This window comes from Lissotriton helveticus, chromosome 10 (genome assembly GCF_964261635.1).
Source record: "Lissotriton helveticus chromosome 10, aLisHel1.1, whole genome shotgun sequence".
Classification (NCBI taxonomy): domain Eukaryota; kingdom Metazoa; phylum Chordata; class Amphibia; order Caudata; family Salamandridae; genus Lissotriton; species Lissotriton helveticus.
In genome coordinates, this window is record NC_136071.1 from 256,766,422 (window position 1) to 256,791,599 (window position 25,178).

General features: G+C 48.7%; 1 protein-coding gene across 1 annotated transcript in view; it reads left to right on the forward strand.

Moving 5' to 3' along the window:
- Positions 1–25,178, forward strand: part of ACAA1 (acetyl-CoA acyltransferase 1) — a 131,915-nt gene that overhangs the window by 54,457 nt on the left and 52,280 nt on the right. Inside the window, exons 3-5 of the mRNA XM_078665270.1 lie at positions 6,185–6,242; positions 20,501–20,580; positions 24,178–24,220. Coding sequence (XP_078521396.1) covers positions 6,185–6,242; positions 20,501–20,580; positions 24,178–24,220 — 181 coding nt within the window. The remainder of the gene's footprint in view (positions 1–6,184; positions 6,243–20,500; positions 20,581–24,177; positions 24,221–25,178) is intronic.

Consider the following 25,178-nt stretch of genomic DNA (forward strand, 5'->3'; position numbering starts at 1 on the left):
TATTGTACAATTCAATTTACACAACAGGTCTCTGCCTAGCAGACACACAGGACTTGAATCGCAAACCACAAACTGGTGCTCATCGCTGTACTTCCCTATTTTCACCTGTACCGGTTCTGTCAATTGGCTGGTTATTCTCCTGTTTGCGACCCCCACCACTTGTATGGTCTCTCCAGACATGGGCAGGTCTGGAACTGCAGCTGATCTGATCGTGGATCTAGTGGCTCCTGTGTCCACCAGAAATGTCGTGGGGCACCCTGCTACTTCTGCTTCGACATAGGGTCCCCTCTGGTCCACCTCTAAGGCTGCCCCGAGGGTGCAGTCTTCTCTTTCCACTCTCTGTCCGGTTAATGGGTCCACATAATAGCACTCTTCTCCTTCTACAAACAGGGGCATCTGTCTATAGGTCTTACCCATAGTCCCTACTCGGGGAGGTTGCGGGAACTGGGCTCGGGGAGGAGCCCCCCCCCCTTTGAGCACCTTTCCCTGGTATGGCGTCACCCCTCTTGTAGGCGCGCTCTGGACCTCTTCCTCCTCTATCTCTTGTTCTCCTATCTCTACATTGTAGGGACACTCGCGTTTCCAATGTCCCACCTCGTTACACTGGTGGCACCTAGTCGTTTTCTTCAAGGCAGCTACGTCTATTCTGGGTCTAAAGGTGGAACTCTCCTCATTGCCCTTGTTCTGACTGTACTGCTTCTTTCCTCCTGTACCTGTTCCTTGCTGCTGTTGCTGCTGTCCCCCCTTCCCTGCTGCCTGCATCTGTACCACCATCAATTTTTCTTTTAGTTTCTTAGCCTTGGAGTCTATCTCATCACAGCAGTACCTGGCATATCTCAGTATTTCGTCTAGGGGTTTATTTTGCCAACAAATCAAGTGTTGCTGAATCATTAAACTAATATCCGGTCTCAGTCCCAGGACGAACTTGGACACAAATTGCCCTATGTCTTTTGGATCCATTACATCCAGGCCGCTATACTGTTTAAACGCCTTCAGCAATCTCTCGTAATATTCGTGGACTGTCTCTTTGGGTTCCTGTCTAGTTCGGTCTATTCTGACCCAATCTATGTCTTGCATTGGCACTTTCTCTTTCAGCCAAGTCATCACTCTCTCGAATTTTGCCATCACAATCTCGGACGGCCCATTAGTCTTAGCATCTCTCTCCGGCTCCGTTGTGGGCCACTCAGCGCTAACCTTGCATGCTGTCCACAGATCTCCTGGTACTACAATGTCAAACAGCGTGTTCAGATCTATCCATAGGACCTTTGAGATTTTTACAAATCTCTCAACTTGCTTGTACCACTCCACTGGGTTTTCCCGCAATTTGGGGAAGGAGGTGGTAAAAGCAGCTAAATCTCCCCTACTCCAAGGGACATGCACATAGTTCCCATTTGCGACTTCGCGCAAAGGGTATGCTCCTATTCCCTGCAGCCTTCCTGGTGTCGTACCAAGCGTGCTTCTCCTGACGGTCCCTTTCTTGGACCACCTCTCTTCCCACTTATCTAGTGCCCTCCATGTCCTTATTCCAGTGATCAGTTCCCTTATGTGCGTTTTCAGCCCGATCGTTCTCCTCTCATCTAGGTCTCGATCTGTGTAATGTAGCCTGTGGTTACCCTGTAATGCTTTGGTTCTTGACAGGTCCACCATATATTTGCCTGCTAGTTCGACTAACTTCTCATGGATTGCTCTCGCCTTTCGAGTGATGTCCTTTGCCATATACAGTATTTCATCCTGCTCATACATTTCCATTCTTTCTAAAGGCAGGGTACCATCTACCATGTCATCCAGGTCTGACCTTAAGCTGGCGACATCGAGTCTCTTGGCTTTTATCTCAGCTCGCAATATGTCTTTCGAAGGGGGCTCACTGGTCTCCCTACCATCCCAACTCCGAGCTCTACGTTTGGGCTCGGGAGAGTTAATGAGTGCTCTCCCTTGCTCCCATCTCTCCAGGTCCCATGCTCGGCCATCCGACCTTGGAAGGTGATGGAACACGGGCCTGTTACCCCCACTCTTGCTCTGCCCACTCTCTCCTTCTTCTCTCCTTTCACCGTACGCCTCTCTGTTATTTTCTCTTTGGTCGCTACTCTCCCTTTGCCTAGTATCGCTCAGTATCCGATACGATCCTTCCTGGTTCCCCATATTCCCTGGGCTGCGCTCGTGTCCGTCATCACAGGGACTATGGTGCGACCTCTCACAACTCCCATTCAGTTCTCTGGTGCCGGGCACACAGTGGGTACACTTAAAGCTGTTTCTGTACTCTTGCGTTCTCCTCTCCCCTTCACTGAGTATTGGGCGCGCCACCCCTCCACTCCCGGGGCCCCCGTTTTCCAGGTCCGTTCTATCTCCACTCCGGGCCCAATGGGTGACTCCCCTACTATCTCTCTCTCTCCAGTCCCACTCCGGGCTGCTCTCCCCAGCCCCGCAGTGAGTCCGAGCTCTGCTGTCCTGACTTTCCCTTTCAGCTTCCGCAGCTATGATGCTCTTGTGAGCCTCCACTGCCTCATCCCACTTCTTCATGTACTCATTTAGCTCTTGAAAGGATTTTCGTCCAGATCCCCTCATATCCACTGGCCATCTAGGGCCCCCAGGATCCCCTCCTGGATCCCCTGCTGTGTGCACCGGGGTGCTCCACTCTCTTGGTATCGGCATCTGACTTGGGAAATTGATCGTATCGTTCCTCCTTGCCGTCTCTGCTCTTTCTCCATCCTTCCGTACCCGTTCTTCCCCTCTTGCTCTCTCTGGGTCATATATCGATATTATAGGACCTATGGTAACAGGTACCTGTAGTGCATCTGGTAATGCGTAGGATGTGGCGCACTCCGTTTCCGGCGCTCTTTGTACCACAAACCTCCCGACTACCTGTTGCACCTGACTAGGCTGGGACAGCTCTTTCTTTGCCTCAGGATCCCACTCTGAACTGGGAAGCGGTCCATGCTCTCCTGTATTGCCCCCCTTTTCTCTTTCACTATGCTCGACCTCTCCCCCTGCTCTATTATACGGGGGTGGCCTGTCTGTCAATAATCTGTTTATCAGGCTGTCCTCTGTTTCGCTCTCATCATCTTCTTCTAGGGGGCTTTTATTTCCGGGCACCTCTAACACTGGGTACAGTTTATTGACTTCCATGTTATGCACTCTCCATCTTTTAGCATCCGCATCCCATCTGGCATCCTGTACTGCCCTTACCGATCGTTTCACCCTTTCTTGTCGTCTGTTCATATTCTTTACATGCGCTGCCCTAATCCATGCATCAAGGGCTTCAAACTGAGTCGGTCTAGGCAAGGGTCTCATTGAGGTCATGACTGATTTTAATCGATGTAACACCTCTAATCTGAACGTCCCGTACTTCGGGAACGTCAATTCCTCATTTCCTTCCGTAATCTTACTCCACTCTGTTATCCAAAGGATCGTATGCAGCCCAACATTCACTGCCATGTAACGAGCCGGCGTACCCTCCGGCGGGGCTTCTTCCCCTTCATCCGATCCCCGCTTCTCTTTTTTAAACGCCGCTCTCAGCCATTTAAAACACTTCATAATTATACGCACAATATCCAGCCTCGCTACTCTGTTTACTTCCTGATGACAATCCACCAATCCTAGCGCGGCTTTGCTAACTTGGCCTATCGCAGCGCGGTCTTTCTCCGGTCGGCCAATCACAGCTCAACACTTTCTGACGTCTTTGCTAGCTGGCCTATCACAGCGCGGTCTTTCTCCGGTCGGCCAATCACAGCGCGACACTTCCTGACGTCACTTTTCTCCGCTTCGCAGCAGCACCCCTCCTTTCTCAACTCGTCTCCCGGTCATGCATGCGTCCCATTCATACACCGAAAAATGACTACTTCCGACCAAGCGGTCACTTCCCTCGACTGTACGTCCACAGTCTATATGTAATTGTCAACACAACTGACGAAATGTCTATCGTCTCTCTGATAGGTTGCTTACACACACAGTAACCTCCGACCAGCGTCCGTTACTCACGCACTCACTCTTACGTTCCCCCTATCTCGGTCCTTCGGGTGATCAATGGTACCTCATGACCCCCTTCACACTAGTTGACAATTACTCTGGGTGTCCGATACACCCGAACCACTTAAGCTCTCCTTGAACTTAAGATTTCCACCGGTTGCGCGCGCTCACAACCTGTTCCACAGTCACTCTACAGACATTCAACTCCGCCAGACATTACAACATAGATACAATACAAAAAACACCGCAATCTAACACGCATGACCCTTTATACTCACTCTCGACCGATACTGCTGCTTTTTCTGTCTCACGTCATCCGGATCTTCTTCGGCGGGCGGTTCTTCCGATCATCGATCTCTAGGGGCCTTGGGGTAAGCTAACCTGGCCTAGGTCACCGTCCTCAAGAAGGCAACCATCCTCTATAGCTACCAACTGGAAGGGCGAGATTTTGATCGATACCTTATCACTATTGATCTAAACCTCGATCTGGTCGACTGAACCTTTGTTGCCTGTCATTGAGGGAAGAAAGTGCATCTCTTACCAAGTTAGTTCACCCAATAAAGGACCCCGCTCCAAAAGATCACAAACAACTTCTAGCTTTCAAAAGTTTATTGTAAGGTTAGGATAAGCTGCAAATACAGGCATCTCAGAATGAGATTCACGAGATACACAGGTCCAACTACATACATGTGCTCTCTGAAAGCCCTCAGACGAGCAACGGAAATTACCAGCACAAGTTCTAAGAATAATAAAGCTATCAGCATTGACGCATATTGAGATCTCTCCTTCATTTAAGTTGGAGGAAAAACACACAGGTTAGGCTGTCCCTACCCTGCTCTAGATGGTATCCCTACTTAACCAAGTCTCAACCTAACAAAAGGCGTCAGCAGTGAATGACCCCCAAGGGAAGTCACTCACTCTTAGTCTCTTGGTGAAAACCTATAGTTCTCCAGTCATGACCCCTCTCTGCCTACCCATCCGCTCTCTGAAGGGTCCTCAGGCATCTGCTCTAACTCCACCCAGGGGTGCTGTCCCTAATACAAAACAGTCAACAACATTTGAGACGCCCCTCGTGAGACGCCCCTCACGTGGTGTAGCTTCTGGCTTTTTCCATGCTGCTTTGTATTGGGCCTCATACGTTGGAGTTGACCTTGCTTCTCAGACTCTTCTCCGGCCCGCTGATACCCCTTAAAACATTCCGGAACCCTCCTCCATGTCTGGGCCGTCTTCTGAACAGACCTCTATTCATATTATTTATAATTGGATCCCCCCTTTTCTCTTGCAGACAGACATCTGCAGCCAAGATCCCAACTCTCATAGACTTCCAAAAAGTTTCGCAACATTTCTCGGCCCAGACCAGTACGTGTAAATCAATGTTAAAACATTTCAGGCCTACAGCATTTCTCATAATAATTATAGCATTCAACTTCTTCATTAATTAAAGCATGTTAATACTCTTATTCTATTATTCAGTAAACACATCTATAAATCATGGCCCATTAATGCAATGACCAAAACATTAGTGAAATCCATATCGTGAAAAGAAACACCTTCCCCTTCCCTTCTAGCTCTGGCCCTGAGGCCTACCACATTCTGCGTTTAACCACATGCCATCTTACATTTTAGCAGCTACACGACATGGATTCAGGAATAATCACATCTAATAAAATCATATAGTGTCACACATTTCTGTATTAGTTCCACTTCTTCTTAAATCTCTACATTAGCTATACATTCAGAATATAATTGCAGATACTACTAGCACTCATGGCATTTCTCCTCATGATTTGTGCTTACTACGGGTAAGTGTGATGCACTCATACATTTAGGTCAGTTTGCGCTCTCTCAGATGTCTGTCACATGACTCCAGCATGATCCCTAGGAACCAATAGTGGAAAGGGTCAGTGAACCCTGAGAGCCTAGTTCCATGTAATTATCAAGGGACCGCCAAACCCTACTTGAGATTAGTGGTGGGGAATGCTTAACTAAGAGTGACGTATGAGCCCCATGGTGATAAGAGACCCAAGCCCACCAGGAGTGATATGATAGATTGTGAAATGTCTTCCATTCCATAAGTATGAGTTTAACTGCAATGGTTAACCAAGACATATTTAAATATCTTGGAATGGCTCTAGATTTAGCATGCTTTGTAGCCCTCTGTAACTGTGTGTTAACCTGTCAAGACTAAAATGTTTCAATCATTCTTCTTTTTTTCACCTAGGCAATGTTTTGCAACCTGGAGCCGGAGCCCTTGTTGCCCGAGTTGCTCAGTTTCTGGGGTAAATAGCTTAATTTCCCTTACGTTGCACTCAGATAATGTGCTGTTCTTGTGTCACTTTTTGTCAAAATTCTTTTTATTGTTAATCAGCATCATAATCAAATACAACAACAATGGGATAATTTAGCATGCAAACCCCTGAGGGGAGAAAATCAGCGAATTGCAGTCCAGTTTCTCAAATCACAGGTTCCTTACATGCCTCCCATATTCGGCTGACAAGATGCTCAGTTTAGGCCCACATTTCGTAAATGTACACCCTTACGTGGGAACAAGAAACTGTAAACTCAGAAATCTTCCCCCCTTCCCTCCCTTATCCCCTCCCCCCCCCCTCCTACCCCGGTGGTTTCGCATAGTGAGGGCTCAGTGATCTAGACGTGTTGTGAGTGGGCGGCTGGATTATATTGAACTTGGCCTTTCCGTGGGGGATAAAAATGTCTGCCTGGATCCCTTGAAGGGGTTCAGAATTGGAAAAGGTGCATAGCCCTTATGGAGGGTGGGCAAACCGCTGATGGCAAGCCTCGGGACAGGTAAGTTACCAATGGGCCCCATTTATATTCAAAATTCTTATATGCATCACAAATGATGTCAGCCAGGCGCTCCATGGAAAGTATTCTCCACAGACTGGAGTGCCACAACGAAATGGTGGGAGCATCTTTCTTTTTCCAAGCGGCCGCTATGGTGAGTTTAACCGCTCCCAGACCAGCCCAAATGATTGCCTTACCTGCTCTCGTTTGGGTCTCTGATACCCAATAATGCCCCCTCTATAGTCGTTGGTATGGGGTAACCAGCATTTCTTTAATATGTGAGAGGATTTCTTCCCAGAATGGGCGAATGCCAGGGCAGTCTCACCAAATATGGCGAAAGGTTCCCTGCATACCACAGCCCCGCCTGCAGAGATCTGAGGTATCCGGAAAAATCTGTTTGAGTTTAGTGGGATAGAGATACCAATCTAGAAGTGTCTTATAGTGGGCCTCCCGCAGTGCGACCGAATGGTTGTGGCTAGTAATGTCCCCCCAAACACGTTTCAACTCCTCTCCTATAATGTCCCGACCTAGCACCTGTTCTCAAAAATGCATGTAACGTGCTCAGGGAGCTTGTATGGTATTCACTAATCGAGCATAGAGAGAAGAGATGGCCCTTTCATGTTGCCTGCCTTTAAGACCAGTCGCTCCAAGAACTGTCAGATCCCTAGTGACCGCCTCCCGTATATGTGGTTGCGTGGCTCAGTGCTTAAGCTGGAGGTAGTGGTAGTGTTCGCTGTGTCAGATTAGGAATTCTCGTTTGCAGCTTTCAAATGTCAGAATATCAAAGTTGTGGAAGAGGTCTTTTTTTTTTTTGGGTTATAAACTTTTATTCATCGATTTTAAGCCAGTACACTGCTATTTAGCCAACAACCCGGAGGCAGGCAGCATCTGTAATTCCAAGCGGCCCACATGGTGTGGACACTCAACGAACGCAGATGTACACAATACGCAGTATTAATATGTAAGAACCTTATACAACTAAACCAGTAACTCTTACATTGTCGCCGTTCACAGTTTGTCACTTTTGAGAGTACAGTGTCAGCAGTACCTTGGCCATTTGGCAGTTTGCGTCTAGTGTGGAAAGGTGAGCGCAGAGGATTGCGTGGGGAGGGAGGGACCGCGGGGGAGGGGGGGCTGCACGGGGAGGGAGGAGATCAATCCAGGAGACAGCCCATGCAATGCCAGGCGTGGTGTCGTCTTTTAACAGGCTCACTTCAACGGGGCCATCCGAGTACAGTCGCCACTACTTCCATTCCGAGCCTCCGTGGTACAACCCATAGGCTCCTCAACTCCCTCACAACGTCCATCAGCCATCACCAGTCTCTCCGCGCATCATGTCAGTCTCTATTCATCCGCACCTCCGCCAGTCAACCAGGTCGTCAGGGGTTGCCAGATATCAGCAGGTCTAGATCTCAGTGGTAGCAGCTCTCCATATGTGGTCAGTTGGTCCCGACAGTATAGCGCCGACTGAACCCAGTGCTCCGCCGTCGGAGCATGTTTCCGCTTCCAATGTAGCGCAATTTGCCTTTTTGCCAAGAGGAGCAACAGTATTTACAACAAGGGGTGGTGAGGGACAGAGTCTCTGAATTAAGCAGAATACTCTCACCCAGTCAAAAGATCAGGGCTAGATCCAACACCGTTTTTTAGCTCATTGCACCATCCCAGTTTCAGAACCTGGCTGTATGCAAATTAGTCTGTTCCTGTCCCAGTGCATGATGGGAACAGGGCAAACCAAACTACAAAAGCCAATTCTTACACTGGGAAGGAAACAAGCTTCCGGGGACCGGTTTCTGCCATTTCAGGCGTCTTCGGCCCGGCTTGCTTGAATCCTGATGGTGCAATGAGCAAGGGACTCATGTCTGAGTATACCCTTCCACGCTTAGGGTGGACAAAAATATTTACAACAAGGGGTGGTGAGGGACAGAGTCTCTGAATTAAGCAGAATACTCTCACCCAGTCAAAAGATCAGGGCTAGATCCAACACCGTTTTTTAGCTCATTGCACCATCCCAGTTTCAGAACCTGGCTGTATGCAAATTAGTCTGTTCCTGTCCCAGTGCATGATGGGAACAGGGCAAACCAAACTACAAAAGCCAATTCTTACACTGGGAAGGAAACAAGCTTCCGGGGACCGGTTTCTGCCATTTCAGGCGTCTTCGGCCCGGCTTGCTTGAATCCTGATGGTGCAATGAGCAAGGGACTCATGTCTGAGTATACCCTTCCACGCTTAGGGTGGACAAAAATATTTACAACAAGGGGTGGTGAGGGACAGAGTCTCTGAATTAAGCAGAATACTCTCACCCAGTCAAAAGATCAGGGCTAGATCCAACACCGGAAGCTTGTTTCCTTCCCAGTGTAAGAATTGGCTTTTGTAGTCTGGTCTGCCCTGTTCCCATGATGCACTGGGCCAGGGACAGACTAATTTGCATACAGCCAGGTTCTGAAACTGGGATGGTGCAATGAGCTAAAAAACGGTGTTGGACGGTGTCCGCGTATTCCTTATAGAAAGAGGCCGTGAGGCCATCTGGGCCATCTGGGCCAGGTGCTTTGCCCAAGGGCATGCCAGCTATGATTTGTCGGATGTCTTCTGGTGTGATCGGCAAATCCATATATTCACGTGCTCCAGTGTTGAACCATGCCAACGCCACCGTGTCTAGATAGTCCGTAATCACCTCATCCTCGGGCTGCACCCTGGAGGTGTACAGATTCTCATAGTAATCCTCCATAGTTTTGAGGAGCTCTCCCGGCGTCCGTGCTATTACGCCAGTTTCGGTGGTCAGTTCCAAAATGTATTCCGTACCTCTCGGTTTCCGAAGCATTGCGGCAAGCGTCCTACCCGGGCGGTCTCCCTCCCTCTTCTTGATATTGGGTGAGTTTCGCCCTGAAGGCCGCCTGGGTCGCCGTCGTAGGCGAGTCAATAAGTTCCGCTTCCAGAGCCGCCAGTTCTTTTTCTAGCGCGTCTAGCGTGTTTCTTATGGATCTCAGTACTCCGGTTTTAAGCGCCATACACTGCCCTCTTATTACAACCTTGCATGCCTCCCAGAGTGTGCCGGGCGAGTCCACAGACCCGTCATTTATCGTAAAGTACTCTTCTAGCTTATTTCTCAGCTCCTCTTTAAACACCTGGTCTAGTAGGGCCTGCGAGGGAAACCGCCAACTAAATGGCTGAGCGTACTGCGCAGGGGTTGCCAGGGTCACTACCACCGGGGCGTGGTCTGACAGTGATCTCGGCAAATGTGCCGCCGACAAAACTGAGGCATGCAAGTCCCTGGATAGCAGCCAGTAGTCGAGCCTCGACCACGCGGCCCTATGAGCCGTGATGCAAGTGCCTTCCCGCGTGAACGGGTGTAATATCCTCCAGGAGTCTACCAGGGACGCTTCCAAGATAATAGTTCCCAGTGTCTCGGCCGCCTTCGGATGGTGCTCACGGGCAGCGCCCTGTCGATCCATAGCGTCAGACAGCACTACGTTGAAATCACCTGACCACAATATCGCTGCATTGGTATAGGGACGCAATTTATCCCATAGCTGCTCATAAAAGGCGGGGTTGTCGTCATTAGGGCCATAGACATTCACAAGCAGTACCCGGATGCCACACAACATTCCCAGGATTAGCGTGTATCTGCCGTCCCCGTCCCTCACAACCTGATGTGTTACCCATTGCAAGCCTCTTCGGATCAGAATCACCACCCCCCGTGCATAAGTCGAATATGGGGCATGCACCACCTCCCCCCATCGAGCGTGTTTGAGTTGTGGGGCATCAGCTGTGTGTAAATGAGTTTCTTGCAGCATGCAGATATCCACATTTTTCCTAGCTAGGTAGGCATGGACCAGTCTCGCTTTCCTCCTATCATTCAACCCTCTCACGTTCCATGACATGCATGTTATCGATGGCGTAGTGGTGCGCGTATCAGAAGCCGTGGGCGCATTCGACCTTAAGCTCCCATCAGCTGCCATAGGAGTAACAGGAATTGCGTGTACAATCCAATCAATAGCGCACCCAGCGCAGGCCACTCAGGACCCAACGGTCCCCACTCCACAGTCAATCGGAAAGACGACCACATCCATTCCATCCACATGACTTTCGTTTCGGGGACAATGACTCTCGCGTAAGTGAACTTCAGCGACAATTTCAATTTAGCGTTTTCGTAGATGAACAATGCGAACCAAACATAACTAAACCTCTTCCCATCCCCACCACCCGCTCCAACCCCCCAATTAGGTCGTGCAATCATCCCCACCCATTCCAACCCAGCAGGACGGATTAACAACAACAATAGATAGTCAGAACAGATTGTGGGAATCATCCCCTGGGGTGCGCGGGTATGTGCCTTCTAACCCCGCACTTGTGGCAAGGCGATCAAGCGCATGCCGGACACTTCGCGCTACAGGGCCCCCCACCCCTCAAGCCAAGCGGAGTAACAGCATTTCGGTACAAAAAATCGCGAACAAACAGCATACTGCAATACTGTCCCCATTCAAGCAGGCAGCTTCCTGACATCCCTCCCCCACATGAAAAGCCCCCAACAACGTTGGGCATAAGGAAGCTGCGCATTATTCAACATCACTTAGCTGTGCAGTGTCCTCCTGCTCCACCACCTCTTGTGGACCCTTCAGTTCCTTGGCAAGCTGTTTAGCAAACTTCAACGCCGCCCTGGCATCTGTGAAGAACGTGGGCTTGCCCGGGCCCTGAACCCTTAGTTTCGCTGGATAGATTAGGGAGTACTTCGTGCCAATTTGCTGAAACACTTTTTTCGCAGGCAGAAATTCCCTTCTGGCTAATTGCATTTGTAACGTGAAATCAGGGTACATGGCTATCCGGTTGCCCTTATATTGTATCTCCGCCATACCGCGTGCCAGTCGCAGTATCGAGTCCCTGTCTCTATAGTTGAGGATCCGAGCTAGGATGGGCCGAGGTGCGGCACCCGGCTTCGGGACGGGTCCCAACGTACGATGCGCCCTCTCCACTAGGAACATGGGGGACAGCTCTGCGCCAAACAGGTCTTTCTGTTCGATGTAGCTTTCCATATTTCCAATGTCTGTCGATTCTGCCACTCCCGTGATGCGCACGTTATTCCTTCTGGACCTCGCTTCCAAATCCTCATTCTTCATTTGGATTAGCGCCAACACCTTGTCCATGCCTCGCAGCTTTTTGTCTAGATCTGACTGGCTTTCCTCAGTCTCGGTCACACGTGTTTCTAAGACCCCAACCACTCCTTCCTGCTTGTCCATCCTTCTGGTCATACTGTCCATCCGAGCAGCCAGCGCATCCATCTTTCCATCAATTCCCTGCAAACTCGATTTGAGGTCTTGGAACATGGCTTTGATGTCGTCTGCCGGGAGCACGGGCCGAGGTTCTCCCTGCGATTCCTGTTCCGGTATTTCTTGACCCTGTGTTTTCTTGGTCGCCTTTTCGAACGCTATTTTGGGCTGTCTCGTGTCTGGCTTGCCCATGATGACGGCTGGGTTCCGCGCGACCACCAACAGGTGCCCGAGGCCTCCTCCGCGTCCCACACGCCGGTCAGGCCCGGCGCCGCGTCCAGCAGCGGGTGTGATACTGACACTGCGTAGACCAAGATGCAGGCGGCGCGTTATGGCAGTACAGGTGGCCACTCCGGTCAAGAAGAGCACTTCCTAGTATCCCAGTGCAAGGAGACACCGGTGCGCGACAGGCAGGTAGTGAAGTGTTGACGTGGGGAGGCAATGCGCAACTATCGCCCCTCAGCAGTTATGCCATGCGGTCTGCTGTTCATGCGGTCACAGGCTCCTGCATAAAAATGGCGGCGTGTTCACCAACTGACATACGCTGTGGCCGGCCGCCCAGATCGATTGTCAAGCGGCCCTCTCCCCAGGGCGCTATCACTGTTACCGGAGACCTCCTCACCCGGGCAGCGCAGGCGGAGCCCCACTCACTGTCGGGGCACAGCCACGAGGTCAGTTCTCCTCCGCCCGTCCACCTCAGCTGCTCTATGTGTCTTGAGCACGGCGTCCGAAGCCGCCGTGTAGGTGGTCGCCGCCGCTAGCCCCCACCTCTAAATACCTGTCGGGCAGACGGCGCGGTCAGATGCACCAGTTCACGCTCCGGGCGGGGCCGGCCACTCGCGCGATGCCGGGACGGCAGTCACTTCCGGTCGGGCATCGGCAACTCAAGGCCCCGGCGCGTCACACCACAGCAGGCCTCGCAGCGTCCACATGTAACGGGGACAGCACGACTCCAAAGCCGATTCGCGCCGCAGCAAGGCTCCCGCGGATCAATGTGGGTATGGTCCGCTGGCTCAAGGGGCACGAGATCCGAGCTCCAGTGTCTTCAAAAGCGGATTATTGCCAGATTAATGTGCTCAATCGGCGGAGCTGCGCTTTCAGGCAGCCATTCCGCTCGGCAGTTAGGCCACGCCCCATCAAGTTGTGGAAGAGGTCTGATCGTTTGAGGCAGCCGCCTTCCTTCCAGCAGACAAATGGCCCGTCGTGTAAGGCTGGCGGGAAGGCCGGGTTAAAGTGTATAGGGGTGTACGGGGAGGGGAAGTGGTCCAACTCTGTCGTCTTGTAACGTGATCCCAGACTGTAAGGGTGGTGCGTGTGGGGGTGCTCAGATATGCGTTTGCTGGCCTGTCCTTCTTAGGCTTCCATAGGACATCCCAAATAGAGCGCCTACTATGGCCAGATCCATATGGAGCAGGTGTTTTTCAGATCCCCTTGCTGTCCATTCCATTACTACAAGCAGTTGTGCTGCTTGATAGTATAAAATGAAGTCTGGGAGAGCCACTCCTCCCTCTTTCTTTAGTCGCCTCAGCCTGTGAAAGGGCAGGCGGGCCTTCCCCCTTGCCAAATGAAATTGGTGGTTAGTGAACGTAAGCGGAACAACATATCCCGGGGAACCTCGATGGGAAGAGCCTGAAATAGATATAGGAATTTCGTCAACACCGTCATTTTGACGGCATTGATTCGCCCAAGCCAAGTGACAGAGGTTTCCAGCTCTTAAAATCTTGTTGCATCTGTAACACTAGAGCAGGATAGTTGGCTTTGTATAAGCCCCCAATTTTAGGCGTAAGATAAACACTCAGGTAGAGGAGGGAGTGTGTCACCCATTGTAGGGGTGTTTGGTGCCGCAGTCTCGTTTCGTCTGTGTCCATGAGCGTGAGGTTGAATATGGAATATTTGGGAAGGTTGACTTTAAAACCCACCACTAGTTCGAAACGGGTCAACTCCTCCTGACTGGTCGGAAGGGAGGAGGCAGGTTCCCGGAGAGTAAGCAGAATATCATCCGCAAAAAGAGACGCTTTATGTTCTGTGCCTCCAAAGCGGATTCCTCGGATCTCCTCATTAGCTCTGAAACTCTTGGCCAGGGATTCAATACTGAGGGCAAATAAAAGGGGGGAAAGCAGACAGCCCTGTCTCGTGCCTCTACTAAGGGCAAATGGGAGTGATGTGTAGCCATTGACCAGTACTCGCGACCGTGGGAGGTGGTAGTTCGCCCGGACCATATGGAGCAATCTGTCTCAGAAGCCAAATTTCTGCTTAGTCAGAAAGAGGAATGACCAATCCATCCTGTCAAAGGCCTTTTCGGCGTCGAGGCCTACTAATAAAGCCAGGATATTACATTTAGAGACTTTCTCAATTAGATGGACAGTGCGACCGATATTATCATGTGTTTGACGCCCTGTTATAAAGCCGGATTGGTCAGGGTGGATTAGTGTGGGCATCAGGTCATTCAGCTGGGCTGCCAGGATCGCTGAGTACAACTTCGTGTCAAGGTGGAGAAGTGCTATAGGCCTATATGATGCACATTTCTGAGGGTCCTTTCTCCAGCTTGGGAATGACAGATATCACTGCTTTGGCCATGGTGTCTGAGACCCTGGCATCGGTCGCAATTGCATTAAAAGGTTTGATGAGGTGTGGAACTAGCTCAGACCCGAAACTTTTGTAAAAATGTGCTGAGAGTCCGTCGGGACTCGGGGCTTTGTGAAGCTTGAGTTTGGCGATAACTTGTCTAACCCCCTCTGCGGGAATGGGGCCCTCCAGGGGTTCTGCTGTCGCTGGGGGGAGATGTGGAAGTTCCACTGACTCTAAATACTGCTGTTGCAAGGTTATGTCTAGTGTGGTGCTAGTGTAAGGTTCCCCATAGAATTTGCCAGAGGCGTTAGCTTTGCGATCATCTGCATGTAGTACATGGCCATCCCCGTCCAAGATACCCTCGATATATTCGCTTTCCCTCTCCTCACGGAGTTGTCGCGCTAAGTGTCTCCCCACTTTGTCCCACTGAGCATTTGCTAAGCGCCTCAGTTTCAGTAAAGTAAACTCCGCTCTATTATTATAGATAGCTCGGAGTTTGCCCCTAAGCGCAGTGAGCTGCCACTGGAGCGCTCGTGTGGGGAGGGCCTTGTGGGCTTTTTCCACTATCTCTAATTCCTCTTCAAGCCCTACTTGTTCTTTCACTCTCTGTTTATTCAATGCCACATTGAGCTGTATGCATTTGCCATTCACCACCGCTTTAAAAGTGTCCCAATTGATTTGTGGTGTAGTAGTCTGTGAGGTGTTAAGCATGAAATACTCATTAATGGAGGTTCTCAGTTCGGCGCAAAGGGTTTTATCCTGAAGGAGCGAGCCCAGGAAGTACCCGCGTGCCGTGCCCGGCCTGTTCCCATCCCAAACTAGACTGGCTTTTAAGGCTATGGTCTGATATCGAAAGAGGTAGGATCTGAGCTGCCTGCAGTGAGCCCACCAGGGCCTGACTAATAAAGATGTAATCTATCCTAGAGTAGGACTGGTGGACGTGAGAATAATAGGTTAAATCTTTGGCAGTGGGATATAGTGTTCGCCGGGTGTCACTGAGACCTAACATGGACATTTTCTGTTTGACCCCTTTAGAGAAACCATTGGGGGTATCCCGGTGTACGTGGGAGCTGTCTAACGCTGCGTGCCAGGCCTAGTTAAAGACCCCTAGGAGAATGACTGGTCTCTCTGTGAAGTCACCTATCATGTCGAGAGTGGTAGATAGGAATGTCGCTTGTCCCGAGTTGGATGCATAAAGGGAAACAAATGTGCATAGCGTACCCCTGAGTCTTCCCTTCACCATCAAGACTCTGCCCTCCCGATCAGTTTTAAGCACTTCAGGTTGGAATCTAGCTGTGGTGCGAAAAAGCAAGGCCACTTCATTGTGCTTAGTGCCCGATGAGGATCTATAGATCAACCGATATGTTTTGTGGCGAAGCCTCGGTTCTTCGGATTTCTTAAGATGTGTCAAACTGGCAATCATTGCGGTATGTCCAGATTTTCTGATGTTTTTTTAGGCAAATTTAAAAGTTTAACGTTCCAGGGCGCTATGGATACCATTTAAGCGGGTCGAGCCCTCTCCCCCTTCTCACAATACCTCCTCTTAGAACAGCATGTATACTCTGTAGCGCCTCGTTCCAGTACAACCAGACCCACAACACTAACCTTCCTGTGAGCTATATCAACCCCACCTGGGTATGTGAGTAAGTTACCCCCGCACCACCACCGGAGACCCATCCCCCCAACCCATCCCCAAAATCCCCTAGAATGACCATGCTAGGAAGCCAACGGGCAGAAAACTCCCATAAAGAGAGTACGGTAATTCTGGGCGGTATGGACAAGGCCCGCACCCCCCGGCTGCCATGCAATAAGAACGAAGAGAATAGTCAGCAGTTCTAGTAGAGGTTGAAGACACTCTTGCTGAAATAACCAGTGTCCCCAAGCGGAACTGGGTCTCGGCTGCTACTAACAGCTCGCGACCTCCAGCGAAGCAGCTCTGCGATTCCTCTGAAATGTTCCTGGTGAACCCGGACAATATCTGTTGATCCTATATTGGAGAAAGTAATTTAACTTGCTGCTAGTTTTTTGTGACCGTTTGCCAGGAACGGGTCCTTTCCGATGTTGGCTTAGATCATTCACAGGCCCTGTGGCATCGTTGTTCTCTGGGCCTGGCAGGCCTAAAAGTTGGAGCCGTCTCGAAGGTCAGTGACATGGCACAGCTTGTTTTTGTATTCAAACGCGAGACCGAAGGGGAATGTCCAGCGATATCGAATCCCTTCTTCACGTAATTTCGTGGTGACCGGGCAGAGCGACTGCTTACGTGCCAGAGTTGAGGGTGCCAAGTCCTGGAAAAGTATGCTTTTGTAGCCCTGAAAGGAAGTTTCGTCTTTCTTCCTCGCCGCACTGAGGATGGCTTCTTTTGTTTTGAAAGAGGGCAGTTTTACCAGAACGTCACGTGTCTTGTGTCGATCCCCCATCAGCATGGGCCCCACTCTATGGACACGGTCGATCTTCACCTTTAGTTGATGGGGTGTTAAGATTTCTGAGAAAAGACCGGTCACAAATGCCTCAAGATCTGGTCCCTCCGCGCCTTCTTCCAGGTCTCGAATGCGAAAGTTCTCCCTCCGGGCATTGTTTTTCAGGTCTTCCATCTTTAGGATGACGTGGCATAGCTGCGACTGGAGGTTTTGCGGTGCTTCACGCCATTTGTTGGAACACAGGTCAAGGGACTGCACCTGCTCCTCCACCTCTAGCGCCCAGGATCCACCGTCGTAATTTTCTCTGTCAGGTCCGCCTTAAGTTGATCCATCGAGGAACGCAGGTCATGTTTTCTTTCTTGACATAGCTCAGTTTTAAAGTCCTGTAGGGAGGCGAGCAGATAATCCCTGGTGAGGGCCATCTTCCTCACATGCTCCGGGTCCGCCGCGGGAGAAGACTTGTCTGCCGTCGTGAAATAATGGAAGACCTTATTGACGTCTTCTTGGGTGGCATAGGGGCAGTGCAAAGCGCGAGGCCAGCGCCGTCCGCAGGGGCCCCTCTGCGGATCGTCGCTGTCGTTCAGGCCCGGATGATCAAGGCCTCCAGGCGCTTAACTGGCCCTGTTGTCGGTGGTCCAGCTCCCCCAGCCGTTTTGAGGTCAGGCGTCTCGGGAGGGACCCGTGAGCATTAGGAGGTGTCGGTTTACGTTGTGGATGGCAGAAGGGGTCGCCGGAGAGGAGAATGCGCAGAGTTCCTCAGACCCCCTGGTAGATTCCGTGGAGGAAGCTGAGTCCTGTCCCAAGCTGGGTCACATTGTCGGCGCCCTCTTGAGGTCAGGCATGCCTGAACACCAGGGTTCCCTCTGGGCAGATTAACTGGCATGCAAGGAAGAATTGGGGTGACTGACCCGTTGTGTAGCGTCTTGCTGTGTCCACCGTTATTCCCAGTGGCAGGTGTTGACTTGGCTATGCAGCGATTTTGTCCCCGATCTCGGGCGCCATTCCTGCCATCAGCCCGCTGTTCCGCGGGCCGCGTCTGGCCAGTCGCGGATAGCCGAAGACATATGCGTCTCTCCTTCACCTGGAGCTTATGTCGGGTGGGGGCCTACTACCGGCAAGGGTGCACTCCGGCAGCGTTCAGCACAAACGGGATGCCACAGGTCCGCGTCCACCTCGACCGTTACTTTCCCAGCGTGCCATCTTGAGGGACCTGCCCGGTCGCGTCTATGTCCCTTCTCGCATCAGCATCCAGCGCTGGTCGCCGATCCTGAAACCCGCTGTCGTGCACCAATTCAGCGCAGGTAAGTTTCTGCTATCTTCATGCGGAATTTGCTTGTCTGTCAGTGACAATAAAAGGGTATAAACAGTCAAGGGGGTCCGAAACTGAAACGGTTCATGTCCGTTCAGCCATCTTGCTTGGCCATGCCCCCTTGTGACACTTTTTGAATTAGCTCATGGTGTGTCTGATGGAGTTTTGACACGGTTTACCTGAGGCTGAACTATGCAAATCCTAAGAAGTTAGGTGATTCGGAGGACCGAGCTGTACTTCAAGGTTTTAAATAGGAGCCAAACATGCACATTGTGTAATATTCGTGGTCCAGTACCTTTCTGCCTCTATTTCCCCTAAAAATACAAAACAAACAAGCTTCTGTGCAGGATAATCTTTTATTTGTTGAATATGAAGATGTGTTCTATGTATAGTTTTCTAGTTTATCTTGCTTTACATACATAATAGACACAGGTGTTATGTTTTCCAAGCAACTTCTCAGCTGGGCTCCCATACCTCCAACTGGACTGTAGCTTCACTTTACTGGTAGTACAAGCTAACCAGCCACTGTAACCTATTTGAATCCACCAACTTTTTCCAATGTATCTGTTTTTAACTTTCTCTTTCGCTCCTTTAAACAAGTATAGCACATTCTGCAGCAAGCTTCTCCCCTTCCCTCCATTTCCCTCTCCCATTCCCCCAGTGGGTTCAACACCAGTAATAGAAGTGCTGTCATTCTTGTGCATACAGAAAACATGCCGACCAGGCTTTAGTGTTCAAATGTACATCTCTGGTTAAGTTTTGCCATCATATTTATCATACAGGACGGCATACCCTTTCTGGATCAAGCAAAAGCATAACATTAGAGTCTTTTGTGGGCTGCGCTGGGTGCATGGAGTGTGGAGCACAGGGCATGAAGCGGCCATTGCATGGATACTGATGGATGGATGGATGGTTAGCCAGAGGTTGTCAGGTGCTGGATCCCTCTGGCCAGGTTATGGGCCCAAATCAAACCAGGTTGATGGAGGAAAGCAGTGGCCTTTCCAAAAGTCTAGGGACAGTTGTATTCTAATACATAGGCGGAGTGGCATTATGGATGCATTTCGATAAGGAGTTTGGCTTATTTTACTGCACTGGACATAATCGGAGAGTGTGGCATTGCGGGGAATTATTGGCAGTGCCATCCTTGACTGAATGGTGCATCAGTGCCAGCCTAAGGAGGTTTATTTTGATGTAACGGACTTGCAGCACATTCCGTAGGGGTGAATGAGAATGTCACCAAGCGATCTTGTTATGCGGGTTCTGGGTTGGGGAAGGAACCATTGTGGTAGTTTGATCTCGTCCACAGTGATAAGGCAGTACAAGATTCAACCTTTTAACCTTAGAGCATGGTGTGTTCTCTTCATTAATGCACAGTATAAATGATCTTAAAAAGCAAAGCTAAAAAATGTGAGGTTCAGATGGGAGCATTATTTACAAAAACATTTGTTTAGGATTGTGCAGGCTTTGGAAATTTGACACTGTAACCGAGGTCATGCAATGATCCACATTTGTAAAGCGTGAATAATCACCCGTAAGGGTCTCCAGGCGCTGGGGGCCGTCGGGAAGATTAAGCAAGCTATTGCCCAGAGCCACTTGGTGTTGGGCTAATCTGCTGCCGGGGCAGGGGATCGAACCGTGATCCCCAGATTCCAGCGTCAGTTGCCCTGGCCGCGGCGCCCCACCTCTCCCTTCAACACATTTAAATTTACTAAATGGAAGTGTCTACAAATATATGTCCCGGCATACACCATACAATTATTTTCTGTTGTAATTTAAGGTGAAAACGTCATATAACTTTCACCCATGTTTTTTTTTTTTTAAAGCTCCTGTATCTCTTAGGTGATTCCTATCTAAACCATGGACAAGATGAGGTCAAATCTAAGAACTGGTTCTTGCAGTCAGGACTTTACTAAGTTTTCTCCATAACCCCTCAGTTGGTAATATTGTTCAGGTGATCCAGCATAAAGTAGAAAGAGGATGAAGCGGAACACTTAATTTAAAGGAAAAAAAACCTGCATTGGGAGAAGATATCCAATTCTCTTAATAACCGTAATTCGAAAGAGATTTCACGGTCATTGTAATGATTTTTCCCTGAATTACATTTGGCTAATGGTGGTGGAAAGAGATGTCCGGGCTTGCTTGATTTACTGGCTGACTGAATGTTATTTCTTGTATTTTAGTGGTTTTCCAGAGTCTGTTCCTGTGTATTGTGTTAACAGGCAGTGTTCCTCAGGTTTGCAAGCTGTCATCAATATAGCCGGTAAGAACACTATTTTCCCTGGCTCTAATGCGATCTTTCCTTCTCTTGAAAGAAGCACTGGTAAAGCCAATAGATCTTACCTTTTGCTTGCTAACGCAGACCTGTTAGACTTTGCCAATGCTTTTTACCAATGCTGTTCAGCATCAGCAGAAAGAACTGCTTATAGCTGATGTTGTGCTGCATCACCAAGAAACAGCGTAAAGAAAAGCACCATGACCTATATGTGCGCATGCGTCATCACGCTATTCAGTTATGAGTCATGACACTTGGGTGGCCAGCATACTGTATGTGCGCACGCATCACCATGCCAGCATCTGTAGGGTATAGCGTAACCTCCTTTTGTTTATCTTTTAATTTTTCAATCTAAGATAGCGGACGTCTCTCTTGGAGCAGTAAATACAAAAATGTTCAATTAAATGTGCGTGAACGCTCAGTTTGTATAGGAAGCTGCCTGCCAGGAACTTGCAGGGCCTTCCAAAAATCGAAATGTGAATGCCAATGGAGCAATGAAGGAGCAGGCGCAGGGGATAAGTGAAAAGAGGGGGATGAGGAAGCAAAAGAGATTAAGGAGGCAAGGGAACAATGGATGACTGAGGCTAGAATAACAAAATAAATAGAATAAAAGCAAAGTAAAAGAGCAAAGGGGCAAGCAATGGACGAACTGGGAGGGGGTAGGAAGGAGTAACATGAAGGATGTGGGTGGTATGTATTTAAGGAAACAGTTAGAAATTGCGTTTTTGGTTGGCAGAGGTATGCACCCTATCCAAGCAGTAACCACAGTCCTAGTCAGTGAGTCAGATGCACACCATAAATTAACCTGTGCTCACCCTCTGGTAGCTTGGCACGGAGCAGTCAGGCTTAGCTTTAGAGGCAATATGTAAAGTATTTATGCAGCACTTCAAACAGTAACACAGTGAAAACACCACAAAAAAACTCCACACCAGTCTAGAAAAATTTATTATGATTTTATGAATAAAACAAGACCGAAACAACAAAAATCCAATAAGTAGAAGTCAAGATATGAATTTTTAAAGATTACATTCAAAAATAGCACTGAGAAGTAGTAAGCGCCTAAAGAGTTAATTGGTCACATTGGACCGTTACAAAGTCAAGAGTTCAGACCAACCACGATGGAGCACAGGCCAGATACAGGACACATGCAAGACCCGCTGAACAAAAGTACCATAATCCTGGTCGCAAACAACGAGATGCGGGGTGCAGCCGAGCAATGCATTGGTGTCAATTCCGCAGTTGAAGAGATGCATTGGTTTTCTCCATGCAATAATGGCGAAGTGCCCGTTCTAAGATATGTTGGTTGAGCAGCTGATGCAGCGGGTTTCTCCACGCAGTAGAAGGAATGCATCGATCGTCCTTCTGCAGTGGTGGTGATGCAGCGGTTCCTATGGCAATGCTTGGGTTTGAGTGCGATGCACCAGTTCTGTCCCTCTACAGCAGCAATTCAGGGATTCTGCCCTCGCAGCAGAGGAATCGTGGTTCTGCTGGAGCAAGCACTTGGGTCCGCTTTAAATTAACAAGGCGCACATGAGCAGGATAGAAGACGTTGATGTCCCTGAGTCTTCTAAGAAAAGGAGGCTAGTCAGCTAGCTCTTCTAGTCACTCTGCATCAGGTGATGAAGGTCCAGTCAGAGAGAGTAGCAGGCAGCAGGGCAGCACATCAAGGCAGCAGTCCAGCAGAGTGGCAATCCTTAGCACAGCAGTTCTTCTTGGCAAGTTGGTTTCAGGCCCAGAATTGTACTGAGTTGGTAGAGTCCGAGGTCCAGTACTTAAACCCAGTTGTGCCTCTGAAGTGGGGTAACTTCAAAGAAGGGTCTTTGAGGCGCACAGAGGTCCTTTCTTCCTTCCCTGGCTCCAGACTCGCTACAAGGAGCTATGCAGCCCTTTGGGTGTGGACAGGGCCCAGCCTACTCAGGTGTGAGTGTGAGGTTGTGCCCAGCCCATTACCTCCCTTCCTCCCACAACAATGCATGAAATAACACCCAGCCATCCTTTGTGTGTGGCTGTCTAGGGGGAATACACAAAGTGAAATATCACCCAACCCAGCCAGTGACCTGAGACAGACAGCAGACACCAAATGGCTAAGAGCAGGAAAATGCCTAACTTTCTGAAAGTGGCATTTTCAGAATATTAATGACAATTCCAACTTTACCTTTAAAGATGGGTTGTCATTATCATTTCATAGGTACTAAACATGACAACTCTATCTTCTCTCAGTTAGGAAATACAGCTTATTAAATGTAATAAGGAATCCCCACTGTTAACCTATGAGACGAGTAGGCCTCTCAGTAGTGGAAAATGAATTTGGGAGTTGTTCGCTACCAGGACAACTTAAACTTTAAAAAAACATGTCCCACTTTTTGATTACAAGGCATCCCTGCCCAGTGGGTACCTAGGGTCTACCTTAGGTGGGCAAAGGGGAGTGTAAGGCTTGGGAAGTGATTTTAAATGACAAGTCAACCAGGCTGTGTAAACTGCACACACAGGTCTGCAGTGGCAGGCCTGAGACATGTTTAAGGGCTAGTTGAGTGGGTGGCACAATCAGTGCTGTCGGCCCACTAGTAGCATTTCATTTACAGGCCCTGGGCACATTTAGTGCCCTGTACTTGGGACTTACAGGTACATTAAATGTACCAATTTGTGGAGAAGTCAATCAAGCCATGTTTATGGGAGGGAGCACATGCATTTTAGCATTGGTTAGCAGTGGTAAACAGTTTAAAGTCCTAAGGCCAACACAAAGAATCAGCACAATTAGGTGGTAAACAGGCAAACCGGTTAGAGAAGACCATCTTAAGACTGCCAGGTCTACCAGAAACCATGTGCATTTGGCTGAAAGAAAGAAGAATGGTAAAGAAGCTAAGCTCCAGGGGCGGACTAAACACAAGAAGAGGAGGGAAAATCATCAAATAAACAAGTAAACAATAGTGACAAGAAAGCATAAAAATCATGAGCAATAGGCTGTCCTAAAGTCTAAGCATTAGTACTGTCTACAGTAGGTCTTCGCAAGAAGCCAACTAAAAGCTATCTATAGATCAGATCGGAAGAAAAAAAAGTGTCTGAAAATGCATTGTTCGTCTACATGCCTTTAAGTTTCCGTTAGTATTATTACTTGCCTTCCTCAAGATTTAAGCAGGATTAATATATGCGGTCTTCAGAATGGCCTAAAATCAGGTATCCTCGATAGGCAGAAAATCAGGCCAGAGTATACGCTGTACCTATTTTGATCTGATAAGTAGAGCCCCTTTCCCCATCCACAATTATGGTTTTGCTGCGTAACTAACCTAATTGGCTGCCTATCTGAACTTGAAAGAAGACATTGTGTATTTATGGAGGAAGAGAAAGAAAAATGTTACGTACTGTATTATCACAGGCTCATATTTGGTGAAAATGGTGGATCGTTTTAAGTTTTTCTCCAGAAATAAAACAAACATTTGTCTCCCTAATCTTTAAAAGCCAAGATCCAAGAGGCCTTTATTGATAGACACAAGTTTTCAGTGCTTCCCAAAAAACTTGCAACTTCTTATATTCACTGAAAAAGTAACTAGTTGTGGTTTTAAAATATAAGCTCCCCTTCTGTTCCAGGTGGTATCAGAAATGGTTCATACGACATTGGCTTGGCATGCGGGTAAGTATATTTCTTTATTTTCTATTTTTGCACAACATATGGTAGACATAGATATCTCATTTCAAATGCATTCTTGTTTGAGCAGTTCTTTTTTTCATTAGAACCCTGAGTGTAATTTTGGAGCTGGACGGATACCAGTATGCTTTATATTAGGTCATACCTACCAGTATTCAACCACAATTACAGCATTCTGAAGTCGCCAGTTTGGTGTTCCTGAGTTGTGCCTTTTTAAAGGTACCCTGTGCTGGATGGTCCTTTACCTGTTTTTTCTGAAGATATGTCCTGCAGATTTACTTTGACCCACCAGATAAGTAAAGGATGGTGCTCGTACACAGTGGCAGTAAAAAAAAAAACACTTGCTTCTCTCACGTGGGGAACTAACACATAATGCAGCAGAGCAGTAGGGCAAATTAAACAATTAACTGTTTTTTTTCTCTACATGTCTGTGACAACTTGGCTTGTTTTCCTCCTCACTGAAGCCAGGACCACTCTATTGCAGTAATTAGAGTAGTACCAGTGAAAGCTACTAATGTTAGTAAATAGTTCGAAAAACATAAGTGGTGTAATGGATGACATAATAGAATAGCGAGTAGAGGAGTGTTTCTTAGGGTTGCCCTTTGTCTTCGCAGTTGTAGCTGGCTAAGGACCGTAGTAACTGTATTATGGCAAAAAGTCATTTTCATACTTTTGCCATGAGTTATAGGTAAGATTCAAAAGAGTAGTTGCAAGATAGGATTGTGGCTTACAGATTGGCAGCCAATGTAACTATCTTTTGACAATTACTTCCATAACTCCTTACAAGCTGCATGCTCTCTTTGATGGTTCTGTTGAATCTTTCTACCATTCCCTTATTGTCTGGATGGTACATCCCGCTTTACACCGTTGGTGAGCACAAGAAAGCATTATTCAAGTGACTAAATCATTGTATAGGTATGCATTACATAAAATCAGGAGTATT